Here is a 14,699-nt window from a genome sequence, read left to right on the forward strand (position 1 = left end):
TCAGAACAAACAGAGCTTTTGGTGGATGATTAAATGGTTCTGTTGCAGAAATAAGTCCATTCCAACATTAGAATTGGCCCATGAGAGTAGCCTACGGAGCTGGAGATGGGACGTGGTTAGCCTAGCATAGCATAAAGACTGGCGTTGTGGGTTAAACATCTAGCTTCGCTTTCTCTGTAATTCAAATTTTGTATCTAGTTTGTTTAAATGGTAACACGTTGTAGTGTGGACATCTGTGATTTTACAGGGGATTTACTTTACGGTATATGTTTACAAAAAAACATTTGAAATGTGTGCTCCACCCATTTCCTGGTAGATATGAAATCAAGTGCTGCCTGAACTAAAAGCCCAACACCAGCCAGTGTCAGAGATGTTTAACTTACTTTGGGGGCGCCATCATCCCGGTTTTGCAATCTGCTACAGTGTGTGGTTGCTGAAGGTGGCAATCATCCGCCTCTCACCTACCCGAGAAGGTGGTCTTGAATGAGAGAAGTCTGCAGCATGTCGACAAACCTTCACATTTCATAGTACAGTATGTCAAAAATATGTAAAAGAGTCTAAGTATAGTATTTTAAAATCATATTATGGGATGTTCAAAATACCATGTAAAATGACAGAGTCTGTATTGTATAGTATTTAAAAAGACACAGTATAGTATGTCAAAAAAGTAATGGTATGTGGAAAAGAGTCATTGTATAGATGTTTTAAAAAACATTTAAAATGACATAATGACAATATCAAAGTCAAACTGTGTCAGGTATATCATGTGATTGAGCGGAATGTCAAGTATGTTGAAAAATATGCAACAACAAGTCATAGTATATTGTGAAGACAAATATAATAAAATGAAGTACAGCTGAAATATAAGAAAGAATAATGGTAGTATAGTCCATAATGCCATAATGCTGTAGGATAATGTATTCACTGAGCTGAAGCGAACAACACGTGTACGCTAGGTGCTGTTCTTCAGCGAGATTGCAAGGACATGGTAATGGAAAATGACATTTTAAAAGTCATGGAAAGGCTTAAATATTTGAAAAGGTCAACAATATTTAAAAGACCCCAATTTAACCCCAAAGGGTTAGGTTATCCCATCTCCAGTGTTTGACTTCTGAGGTAAAAACAGCATGGCATACCACATTCATAACGTACATATTTATTATCCAGACCACGAGTCGTGTTTATTGTAATTACCTGTACAGACTCAGTTCATTTGACAACATTGTATTAATGATTAAATGACATGAGTTATTCACATTGCAACATTTTTGACATTTATACTTCTGTTCTTCACATCAACAACACGTGAACAGCGGGAACAAGCGGTCCGAGTCAGCCCAGTGTGGAAAACATATTCAGTGTTGTCTTAGTCCCTGCAAAGCACAGCCTTGAATCATGCAGCTCCTCAGAGTCAGTGAACAGATTGCATCGGTCCCGGGGGGAGAGAGGAGGTGCTGCCGTTAGTCCGAGCCAGGAGGAGATTGGCAGCCACTTTCGGTTCTGGATCTGCTGCTCCTCATACCTCGATGACCACAGTGTCTTTACGATGTTTGGGCTCATTTGCAAGGTGTGGTTTCTCTGTGCGAGTGTGCCAAACCAGCACCTGAAAAGGAGAAGGAGAGGAGGAGTGAGGAAATGTGCTGACAGAGGAAATGCGGCGCACTAAATAAAGCATGAAGAGGCTGTTGCGCTCGGATGACTCCAGCGCAGAGGCAGGAGGAGGGCAGAGCTTCACTGAAACAGAGTGTGTAAGTGGACTGGAGTAAAGCTGGGTCCAAGTGTAAAGACATGTTGTAAATGCTTCTTAAAACCATGGGACATTGAACCTGACACATAAAAGTGCAGAATCTAAAGATCAACTTTTGTTTATTAGAATTAGAATCTCATTTTGGGTCTTCATGAAAACATCCAGAGTCCTCCCATAGAGCGCCAGAGTGAATGTCTACAAGAGGATATGGATTTACTTTGGAAAGAGCATCAAACATGGAGGAACTACTTCCTCGGCTAAAATCTAAAGATTGCATGAGCCAGGGCTGCAGGGGGATTTTCAGGAATAATCAACCGACGGATACATCTTTGATTTTCGGACAGCCTGTGTGCCACCTTGAACTGAATCACCATTGATCTGTTACATACTGAAATGCGTGTGCATATAGATGAAATGTTCATATACTTTTATAAATACATCGACTTTTTGAGATGGAGCTTTTGGCAGTGGTGGAGTGTATCACAGTACACTTAAGCACAATTTGACGTACTGTACTTTACCTGAGTGTTTTCAGTTCATGCCACTTCTACTCCTCTACGTTTTTGAAGCCAACATTGTACGTTTTACTCTTTATACTATGAGTCAATTATTAAATAAACTTTGACATATAATTATAGGCTAAGATATCCGGCAGCAGTATAAAAACAAATTCAAATTAGCTCCACGTTAACCAGCTGTGAGAAACAGTCACACAGTCATAATCATAATCCACTTATTACACATGTACCATTCTGGACCGGGCCCTTATGCATAATGAGTACTCTTGCTTCAGTAAGATTTGAAAGCATGACTTTTACTTGTAACAGAGTATTTGTAAAATGTTGTATTGGTACTTTTACTCAAGTAAAAGGTCTGAGTACTTCTTCCACCTCTGGCTGCTCTGTAGGGTTATGGTGCCCATCACAAAGCTGTCAATATCTGAAAGCGACTGCTTAATGTCTGTGAATAATAAAAGCCTTATATTGGTTTAAAGCTGCAGGAAGGTGTTATTCCGCTCGTTGGAAACACTCTTTGAATTAATTAATTAATTAGGCTATCAGTCCTTCATGAAATATCTGTAATTGATGTATTTTGATAAGAGCTTGCCTTTGTATCCTCCTGCAATTTAAATATTCAGAGTATAGTTGGTCATAAAAAGCATTAATATAGTACAAATATGAAAAAAGTATAGTAACGGAAATATCATGAACAGTCATAGAATAGTATAAGACATATTTTTTAAAAACAGTATAGTTTGTCAAAAAATATGAGAAAATTATTTGTATAGCATGTGTGACGCTCCAGAGCCTGTTGCGTGTTGCCTGTGTGTGTGTGTGTGTGTGTGTGTGTGTGTGTGTGTGTGTGTGTGTGTGTGTGTGTGTGTGTGTGTGTGTGTGTGTGTGTGTGTGTGTGTGTGTGTGTGTGTGTGTGTGTGTTTTGCAGGTCTTTGGAGGGGGGTGGAGCTGAGGAGGCCAATCAGCTTAACTGGGGACACCTGGCCAGGGCCCGGGACCTACTTAAGCCCAGCTGCCCAGAGTCACTCTGGGTACGTCACCCTGGGTACGGTCGAATTGTCCAGAAATCAGCTCCTATCGTCTTCTCCTATGCTCTATTCCTTGACCTCTGTGTGAAATGTCACAGGGTTAAGGAATAGTGGATAGGATAATTCAAAAGGACTGAAGAAAAGACGACCGGGCTTCAAAAGAATCTGACTGCACTTACACTATCCGACGTGTTTATGATGTCAGCGGACGTTATTAACGTTCATCTGCATTAGGCTTCATTAGGTTGGAATTGTACGGAAATAAAACATAAGTGAAATTTAAGCCTCTGACAAACACGGTGAAATGTGGACTTTATTTGATCATTTCAGTAAAAAAGTAACGTTCATATTTCTCCTTTTGATTAGTACAGTGCTGAACATTCAAAACAAAGCACTTCAGCAAGTTAAGGCATACGTTTTAAACTGGTTTAAGCACCGCAACTTTCATGAAACGCATTTCTCGTCCCGATCGGATGTTTCCGTGAACGGCCAAATGTTAGGTCACGGTAAAAGTTGCTGCTGCAAGGCATTGTGGGACAGCATTTTCTCCTTTCCTCTCGTAAAGGAAGATCCAGTGTTTCCTAAGCTAAAGGAGGTTATAGAGGAAGTTACAGAGCTCCTTTCCTATCATCTAGAGAACTTGTCATGGCGGCCACTTGGGTACTTCCGGGTCATTTCCCTCCGTTAGGAACCTTCCTAAGATATACTGAGTATTTCACTGCAACCCCTCTAACCCTCTCTACCTGACTCTCACTCTCACTCTCCTCTGGATCCCTGTGCCTTTGCCCAGCCTGAATTTGTTACTTTTTGTTAATAAATGTGAGGTCCTCGCTAAATGCTGTGTGCGTCTCCCACGTTTGTTGCGGCTCGTGAGTCGGTCGTAACACAAGTCAAAAATATCATGAAAAGTCAAATCCATGTCCAAAAATACCATAGTACAGTATGTCACAGTATGAAAAACATTCTGTATTAAAAAGTCAAAAATATCAAGGAAACATTCATAGGTTAAAAGATAGTGTTATAAATACTTTGTGAAATAAATACAGAGATTGCTATCCTCCTGCTGTGGGTGTTAAAGCCCACCAGTGAGCCGGCAGGGACTCCAGGCAGAGGAAACAAGTCCGACAACTCCTGAAAACCATCCCATTAGAAGCAGAACGCCGCTCTCTGCAGCTGTTTGTTTGCCGCTAATCTCTCAGCGACACATACGTGAGAAATGACTAATATGTTTACAAAGACAGAGTGACACCTTTAATTCCTCAGAGATTCATGGGAGAATGCTATTTTAGCCAAGGACTAATGAGCCTATAATTCACGGTTGTGACATTTCTGTGGCCAAAGCAACACACACACACACACACGCACGCACGCACGCACGCACACACACACACACACACACACACACACACAAAGTCACACTGTCATGATTTATTGCTGGCTCTGTTGCTGGGCTTCTTCAGGTGGAACATGTCACTTCCTGCTCACTGTGCTGCTAATTGGCCCGCTTTGCATGTGTAACAAGGCTAATGTAGCGGAGACGTTAGCGTCAGAGCGTTCCCCGGACTCAAACCTCTCTCTTTTTACTCACCCTCTTTCTCCCAGCCTGCCCTGCTTTCTCTTCATTCATCACGTCCACTATTTCCCCAAACAGCCATGCTATTGTTTATACCTCCGTCTCGCCTCCTGCTCTATCCGTCTGCTCCTCCCTGCGGCATGTGGAGGCAAGAAGCTTTAGAAGGTTAGAGTATTTTTGCATTAACAGCGACAGAGAGGACAGGACTGTTCCTACCCACGGGACGGAGGGCTTTGTGGAGAGGCAGTGAAAGGACTATTTGGTAGCAATAGTTCCACTTCTACAATGAAATTGGATCCTTCTCAGAGAATTGCACTTGAACTCTGGTTTATTGGAACTCTGGCTGTTATTATTGTAACTGTAGCCATTATTTCCAGCAGTGCTCATGCTGTTTTCAACTTGGGATTGGGATGTCATACTGTGTGTCTCTGTAAAAGCATCACAACCCAACGAGATGTACCAAACTGGATCACCCACATGCTGTGGGACAAATACAGGATTTCTGATTCGGATTCTGAATTAAGGTCCAGATTGTCGATTGGCAGGTTGTCGTTCTTCCTTCCTCCAGGCTCAGGTCCTCTACCAGAGGCCTGGGAGCCTGAGGGTTCTGCACCTTGTGTTAGCTCTTCCTAGGACTGTGCCATTCTGGACATTCTGCAGATCCTGGATGTTGTGATCTGTTGGAGCCAATGTCCCAGTGGATGTTACTGCCCGAGTGCGCCGATCCTCACTGGAACCACTGCTGCCTTCACCCTCCACAGCTTCTCTAGCTCCTCTCTGAGCCGTTAGTATTTCCCAAGCTTCATTTGGTTCTTCCTCCTGATGTTGCTAGAATTGCTCTGTCTTTCACAACTGCCTTCTTCATTTTGTCTTTGGGTTTTTCAGCCCATGATCGGCACAGATGTTCCCACTATGACAGCCACTTGGTATGCTGTAGCTGCCTGCATCTTACACACTGCTGTTGTGTGCTGAACTGTCTCAGGGGGCTCTTTACTCAGCCTGCTCCTGGGGTATTGTCAGCTCCATAGAGTTATACCATAATATTAAAACTCTATGGACATGGTGCTCAGCACCCGATCTTGTATATGTTTCTTAAATCTCGATCTCTACATGTATGGCAGCCATTCCAGGGTCTGTTGAATCCCAACACAGAGAAAAATTGTCAGTAGTTTATAGAATACTATTTAAAAAAATCATTTACCTCAAACACACACCTATACATAGTAAAACCAGGGAAACTGATAATGCTGTAGTGGTCTCTATAAAAGTTGGAAATCATTTTGGATCGGACACCATTCATTTTAATTTTCTGGACAAATTAACAGAGTTTTCTGATGTTTCTGTATTTTGTTCTCCTTATTCAAAAGAGAAACAGAGTACTGTATTGAAAGGGAGTACCGTAACCATTTTTGAAACAATCTAAGGCAAAAAACTGGTGATGACTACAACATTCACTAAATATAGACCAGTGGAAATCAAATCCCATGTATAAAAACTTTGTCCAAGATTCAAAGAATAAACTATGAAACTCAGAACAGAAGGGCCACCAAGAGGAACAATCCATTTGTAGAGCCCTCAAGATGCTGGATCACATCAGCCACACAAAACAGAATGGCAATCAGAGATGCATTTAGATATCGATGAAATAAAGTGAAACAGAAACCTGAGAGCTAATGCAAATGAAATAGCCAATGGTATAGCAGCAGTCTTCCCTCTGTCCCTTAAGAACTTCTGTCATTATGTCATAAACTACATCTTCAGTCAAAGCACCAACCTCTCCCGGGTTACTCTCCCTCCTCTCTTTCTCCTTTTCCTCCTGCTATCATCTTCCTCCATCTGTTCTTTCTTGTCTTGTCCCTTCGGTCTGTACTCATTACTCTCCTGATGTAACTACATTACAGCGTCAGTCGTCTGCAGATACTGATTCGCCATCAGATAAACATTCTGCCATCCTCTGTCAAGGTTGTACGGAAGAGGATCAAGGCCACATGTGATTGTTTTTGGAGAACTTACCAAAAGTGAATTTTTAATTGAGTTCTGAGAAAAAGACACCATAGTTAGTGACTCAAGAGGGGTCACTTTAATTTGTTTACCTGTTAGGTGTCTCTGTGCTAAGCGAGGCTAATGTCGGTAACATACATCCATATTTCTGAGAGTTGTTTCTATCTTCTTAGGATCTTAAGTTGAAAGCAAATATGCACCTTTCTCAAATAGGACATCAAATATATCATTGCCATTTCCAATTAGAAATAAATAATTGACTTGTCTTATATTCCTTCCATTGAAATATTTATATATTTTTCAATGAAAGGAAGGACTATTATCAATTCTTTGGGACAATCTAAAGCATTAACATGTATTCTATCTAGCTTAAAACTATACCCTTACGTAGTCTAAGTAGAGTTCAGATCTCAAATACAATAATTGACACTTACCCTAACCCAAATGCCTTTTTTTTGTATTGCAAGTAAATGCACATATTTCCAAACACTTTTATGGTGGCTACTAATGACATTTTAAAATGTGTCTATTGATCTTTTATTATTATATTGGACAACAAAATCTGGTAACGAGTTATGAACACACACATTCTCCCTGCAGCTGCATGATCAGTGAAGTCATGGATCACAGAACTCTTGACACACACTCCTCTTCTAACTCCAGGACAGAGTCTTTATGAGTGAAGATGTCACGTTTTGCTTCTTCTTTAACTGACGTGATGAATGCTGATATCACCGCCTCTCGTCTACGGCGTGCTGGGTGCTGACTGATGATGTCACAGCCCCCTAATGGCCTGTCTTAATATCAGCGGCGCCTCTATTAGTGTAATGGTGCTGATAATGATGATGATGGTTTCAGCTCAGCAGTCGCCAGCTGTAAATGATGATCCAGCAACTCCGGAGGTATTTATCCTATTCCCTGCAGGAAACATTTACCCATAACCCACCAGGGACTGTGTGACCCGCACAGATACAGTAAATTGAGATTTCACATAATGTTGATTCCAGATGAGGCAGCTGCTTGCTCCACAGGGGGAGGAGAATAATGTGTGCAGAGTAATAGAGGGGGAGACGCACAATTCAATAATTAGGTTTATTAAATCTACAGACCAAAATGTTCATTAACAACATTTCAAACTCAGTTCTGCTTGTTCCCCAGACACTGTGAGTCCATCACATCCCACACTTTGAAATTACGAGACTTTTTTGGTCTGTAGTCATCTTAAAGAGGCCCTATTTTGGGGGGCTTTTCCCTTTCCTGTAGTGTTTTATAGGTTTGTGTGCATGTAAATGGTCCCTCCAGTGTGAGTTTCTCTGCCACACACTCCCCCCCCCCCCCTGCCTGAAACACCTGCATTAGCACTCCAACATATTGTATGTGATAGGCTAAGGGGCAGGACATTTCCGATACATCTCTAAGCGGTTTATCATTCACAATAGCCGGCCAGCTAACCAATCACAGCTGACTGGGCTCTGGTTTCAGACCGAGGGTGAAAAGAGATGCTGCAGCACAGGCAGTGTGAGAAAAATAAAGAGCTTTTTGAGCATTAAAGCATGGAGACATGTCCCAGGAGAGAAACATTACATACAAATATGAACCTGAAGATGAGCAGAAGAGGGCCCCTTTAAGATTTTCATTGCCGAAACACGCTGTAACTAATGTTATGTGACCATAAAGCCTTTGGACCTATTCCACATTTAATCTCCAGCGTCCAAGCTTTCAGACAATGTATACCACTTCTAAGTGACATACTGTATACTCTTGACCTGCCAGCTCCCCTTACAGATCTCCTGACCCCCATATAACGTAATTGTAATGGTTAAGGCGGCTCAGGAGTAGGTGTCAAGAGGGTCAGACTTCAGGGCCGTGGTGATTTGAGATGAGCTGCATCGGTCTGAGCTGTCTGAGCACACATCTAGAATTGATAGTGCTATAAAGCCAATTCTATCACATTCCAGCTCTGTGTCTATGTTTAGCCAGCAGCTCAGAGCATGACTCACGCTGTGAATAGTGGAGAGATATTCCCTATGGTTGGTTCCTGTGAGATGCTAGATGTTATTATGACAGTGTGCAGTTTGAAATCACACACACACACACACACACACACACACACACACACACACACACACACACACACACACACACACACACACACACACACACACAGAAATTGGCTTTTTATTAAACCCTTTGCCATCTACGTCCAATATGAGGCGCCATGCAGCGTGACAAAGGTATAACGGATGGACCCTCAGCCTGCATAATAAACAGGCATGAATGTGAAATTTAGAAAAATCACTTTCATTTGATAGAGAAAAAACAACCCATATATTTCCTTGTTGTTTAAATTAAATCTTAACTGTAGACAGTGGAGGTTTGTAAAGAACCCGGGGGTGCAGCGCAGACCTACTACCTGCTTATTCATAAATGTTTCTGTGCAAGAAAATCCTTCACTGAGAGTTCCAGAAATTGACAAGACCATTGTTAATTGTGTTTTGTAGGGAATAATATTCCTCATAAGGAATATGATTTAGTTTCATTCCTAACAGAATTAATGAAAAAACTCATTCTAAATTGTATTTGATCAATAACCAGAGTGTATCAGTTTTATCTCATCTCATTTTATATGTACTTTTTTTGTATTCTTTTGCACTTTTTACATTTTTTTGCTTTTATGTTCCGTTTATTTCAGCGCCCAGAAGAATACTTGATTCTGATTTGGTCAATTTGGACAGTCCAGAGGTCTGCTATGTTGTGATAAAAGACTGCTGCTAAGGAGAGCAGGCTGTTGCTTAGGAGGACAATCTGATCAAGGGACTGTCCAATCTATAGTCCGGGGGCCAAATGCGGCTCGTTGTCCATTTTGAATTTGTCCTCAGCTAATTCTAAAAGTAAAATGGAACATGGCCCCCAAATGAAACTTATGCTTGTCTTGTATTTCTTAAATATATGTGTAACTGTACATTACACAGTAGTATTCATGTTTGAATAAGCCTAATCTTCAAACAAATTCAGTCAAAAGTTGAAAACATTCTCTAACAAATCTTAGTTGACTCAGTTGAGCAATCTCAGGCTTCTGTTTTAAGGAATGAGTAGCCAACAAAATAAATGAAACCCTATGGAGAGTTTTCTTAAAGCATATTGGAGAATCAAACTAAATTTACCTTCATTTGATAGATTTTTCTAACTTATAACTTAACTTATGAGGCAATATACCTCACCCCCTGTGAGGGGCCCAGCCCTTCGTATACTTTTCTGTATTTGGCCCTCAGTGAAATAAGTTTGGACACCCCTGGACTACAGCCTGTACAGTCATATCTAAATAAAACAAGTAAAGTTTTCCTCCATCAGGAAACCCCATGGAATATGAATTGTTTGGGGTTGGGATAAGGGTTTGGGTATAAACTGTGAAAATGTAAATGCTCTTGGTGGAAATTAACAGTGTAAAATATTATAAAAAGTAAGAATTGCAATTGCGCTCATTGTCAGGTGCCTGGGAAGTAAAACAAACAAACAAACAAACCAAACAGATATTGACAACAAAATAGGCGTCGGTTGGTTACTGACCCGGGTGCAATTTTTGGCCTTGGGCTCCAGCTCGGTGACCTTGGTGATCTGCTTCAGGAAGTCAGACTCCTGCATCCCCGGCTGGGAGCCGCGCCGCTTGAACTGCGCCCGCGGGTTCGCCAGGATTACCTGGAGGTTCACTGCAAACCCTGAGGGAGGGAGGGAGGGAGGGAGGAGGAGTGGGATTAAGAAATGGAAGAGGAGGTGAGCCAGCTTGCATTAGAAGCACATTTTATTATAGCCACAGCAGAAAATGAGAGATTGTCAGTGCATCTAATGATTGAGATACGGCTGATATGAAACCCATTTACTGCAGGGGTCCGCCATTATCCCGGGTTAATTGCACTATAGATGAGAAGGAAAGCAGGGCAAAGTCAGAGTGAAGTCACACTACTCGTGATGCATGTGTTGTAGCAGATGTGAGGATTAATGGCCGGCGTCCAGATTTAATCAATCGGATTCGAAAAACTGGTAACAGTGGGAGAAAATGTGTCACTGCATAACTACTCAGAGACACAGTAGCTGTCCTACAGCCAGTGTGAACGTTGTCTTAAGTTTTAAGTCCTAAGTATGAATATAAGAGCTCTGCTATCCTCTGCTGCTGCTTTGCTAGAAGTTCCAAGAAACAGCAGCAATAAGAAGTTTGGTGATGCAGCTTTCATTTATTATGCCCCAGAACTATGGAACCAAATACCTACAGACATCAGGGAAGCCTGCACGGTGGAAGTCTTTAAGACAAAACTCAAAACATATTGACACAAATTAACCTTTTAGGAAGCAAACTCTGGTAATACTGGTATACTGGTAACTGTATTCTATGTGATAGTTTTCTGTGACATGTCGACGGAGAAGCACTTTGAACTGCATTTATTGTATGATAGGGGCTCTAAAAATAAAGACTATTATTATATTATCATTATTAAAACTAAATACAGTGAGAAAAACCTTCCTAACCTTTTTAAATCACATCCCTGCTCCAATCGTACATTGAAGCAACAAGTAAACCAAGTGACACAACACAATCACTGAGCCATTCTTATTATTGCATAATGAGTCTTCTGTAGATTTGCCCATTTCTGTTCAATTACTCTGCGTCTTTAAATTCTGATAAACCGCTCTCATTTTATTCTCAGAGTAGGTAATCATTAACCTTATGTACTTTATGTATATTTATATTATACACATTTCTCTTCTATGCTTTTTAGTTGCTGTTGTTTAACTTCACATGAGCACAAGTTGCTATAATGCACTCTCAGATAATTTATTTACGATTCACTCTCGATGTACAGCAGGGCTGTACAAATAACATTATTCAAAGAAATCCTCTTCAGTAATGCAGTGCCATTCTCCTGTTTGTGTTCTCTTGTGTTTTGTTATGCTTCTGAGTGTAGCATGATGGCCAAGTAATAACTGCATTTTGTTGTCTAACCCTGTGTGGCAGAAGGACAACGTAGTGCTCATGAAACACAAACATTATTATTGTTATGTACAATTACAAATAGATTTTAATTTCTGTCCTTCTTTAAAACGTAATATGAAGTATTATTATGTACTCAATTCAAACCAACAACCAGGAACATGACATCCACCAAACATGTGCTTATAGCCTCAGTCCACTGCAGCTCGATTGAGTTTTAATCCCACCCACTTCTCAGTGGTCCAATCAAATACGAAGGATTTGACATCAATACCTTTTGTAGATGAATGCGCCTTACACATTCTTTTTCACTGGCAAATTATTTCTTTAAAGCCTCTAAAACGTCAAGCTAAATGTACTGATAATGCTAAAGCGAACCTCTTCCACTGCTATACTGCTTTTAGCATGAGAATGGAGATCACAGTCACACATCCGATGTGTAACTGAGCCTGCAGCCGGAGCTCTGAAGGTTACACATGACTCTTTTACATTTTTTGCCCAAGCTGAGCCTTCTGCTCTCACTTCAAAATGATTCAGTTGTGTGTAACGTGTGTTATTCAGTTAGATGGCAGAGTCTCAGAATATTTTATCATTAGATAGTTAACCTTCCACTAGAGCTTATTATCTGACCTAACAAAACAATCCTCTTTCAAAATGTGAGGGAGATGTCATGATCATACAAAGACACTCTCACATTCTGGAGTGGGAAAAAACATATACTGCAGTTGGATAACAAAACGATTCTCAGTAGTCTTCTCCTTTTAATAACAAACCTTTAACAAAGCCACTTTCCTCTCACCACAATAAATGCACTGCTGACTCAGTGTCAAGTGTCCGCACATTTATATTCAAACCCTAAATGTGGTAATTTAAGGACATATGCTATTAGTAGTTAATGGGTTAGAACATTGGTTCAGTCCTTAAATTCCCCATCGAGAGAGAAAGTTTCTAATTTTAAGCAGAGCAGCATTTCCGCCAGCGGTGCTGAAGTTTCATGAGATATATTCAGATATTTTTCTGAAGTACAACCCAGCAAAAGGTCTTGCCATAACTACATAAAATGTATTTATGTAAATCGTTACCGGGTGGCACACCTTGGTAATCACCTCATTACTACCGGGGGTTATTCACCATCCTCGCCTCCTCTTCGTTCCTCTCCCTCTGGCAGCATTTTCTAGGCTCCAGCTATCCTGGAGCACCGACATATAGCCAGGCTTGGAGAGGTTCTGTAGGGTAATACTTGAATCTATACGTCTACTGCCTGAATCTGCTTTCTGGTTTCTCTTTCTTTGGTTCATTTGCTCTGTTTTTACTTCAGCAGGTCAACCTCTATGTTCATAAAATAGTGTGTGTGAGATTAACTGTGTATTAAACTAAAATGGAGCATTTTCTGTCAGCTCAGATTTTATTCCTGCTTTTTTAAACTGTAGTATGTGCTCATGTGTTTCAGTGTTGGTGTATACTGCCTGAATATGCTTCATGAAAGGCATGTTTTCCTATCAATAAAATCTCTGAGCAGAGGACCCATTTTGATCCTAAATATATTTGATTCTTCTTTTCTAAGGTCACATTGTTCTGTTCTCTAACATAAAACACTTAAGATTAAAACATCTCTCATTTTTCCTCATGTATTTATCTGCATTGCATTTGATATTGAGGTAATCCAAAACTAACGGACAGTAATCAGGTTACATTACTTGTGTGAAACTTAGACAATAACTAGTAATTATATAACAGTATACATTTTTTAACTAACCCTCCCAACCCCGCACATGGGGAGCAGACAGAAGTAGAGTAATGTAGTACGTTTTTAATTATTTGATATAGCAAGCACATAGTTAAACCTAATCAATTGAATTATAAATTAAATCAACAAAACTAACCTGTGTTAATATGACAAACATATTCTACATGCAAGTGATCTCTTGAACCTTTACCATCACTGGATCAGAATGAACAGCTGATCATAGACTGCCAAAATATAATGAGCTTAAGTGGCTTGAAATGTTACATACAGAGATGAAAGAGAAGAAACACCCCTTCTTAAATTCAACAACAGCACAACATGCAAAAAGTGTTGCATGTGAGTGCTGTGTTTCAATATAATATTGAATACCTTATATAAGAACTCTGGGAAAAGAGGATAAAAAGACTTAAATACATGTATTGAGAACACAATAACCATCAGAGTGCTTATTGATTCTCCTTATTGTGGTGTAACCTGATGCTGTGGTAGCCTGAGGGAACTACGTCATCACTCACTGTGTGTCCCGTTCCATCCCATAGATCTATGAATATCTTTTTTATTCAGATGGTGATATGAAAGGCAATAATGTCCCTCCAGGGCTAAAATTAAAAATAGCACATTCAGCATCCACAACACTGCAAAATTAAAATCAGAAGGAGCTGTTAACCGTAACCTCTGCCACCAGTACACGTGCTGGTGTTTTTGGCTCATCTGCAGATTCTGGTGTGGTCTCAGAAACACCCTACCAAAGGTCTCATTTACTCCTGCAAAACACTAGAAATGTCTCATAATCAAATGCCTCTTCTCTCAATTGGCTCAGGGGCGTTAAATCCAAATTTAATTTCTCTTTTTGAGGATTTAGAGCGATGGTTTGAGTTCTTTAAAGTGCGTTTGTACAGTAAGTAGTACTTATCAGTGTGATATCTATAGTAGATAATGGCCCCTAACACCTCATGTTTACATTACATGTTACGTTTTATACGCTTTTATCCAAAGCAACCTACAGTACATACACTCAATACTGTGGACAATCCCAACAGAAGCAAATGGGGGTGAAGGGTCTTGCCTAAGGACACACCAACAGGCTGACTGCAGCGGGATTTG

General features: G+C 40.5%; 1 protein-coding gene across 1 annotated transcript in view; it reads right to left on the reverse strand.

Annotated features, from left to right (window-relative positions):
* Positions 1-776: 776 nt before the first annotated feature.
* b3gat2 (beta-1,3-glucuronyltransferase 2 (glucuronosyltransferase S)) overlaps positions 777-14,699 on the reverse strand; it is a 38,507-nt gene continuing 24,584 nt past the window's right edge. Inside the window, exons 3-4 of the mRNA XM_063874256.1 lie at positions 10,432-10,580; positions 777-1,603 (exon numbers count right to left, since the gene is read on the reverse strand). Of these exons, the coding sequence (XP_063730326.1) occupies positions 1,517-1,603; positions 10,432-10,580 (236 nt within the window). The 3' untranslated portion in view covers positions 777-1,516. The remainder of the gene's footprint in view (positions 1,604-10,431; positions 10,581-14,699) is intronic.

This window comes from Eleginops maclovinus, chromosome 22 (assembly GCF_036324505.1).
Source record: "Eleginops maclovinus isolate JMC-PN-2008 ecotype Puerto Natales chromosome 22, JC_Emac_rtc_rv5, whole genome shotgun sequence".
Classification (NCBI taxonomy): domain Eukaryota; kingdom Metazoa; phylum Chordata; class Actinopteri; order Perciformes; family Eleginopidae; genus Eleginops; species Eleginops maclovinus.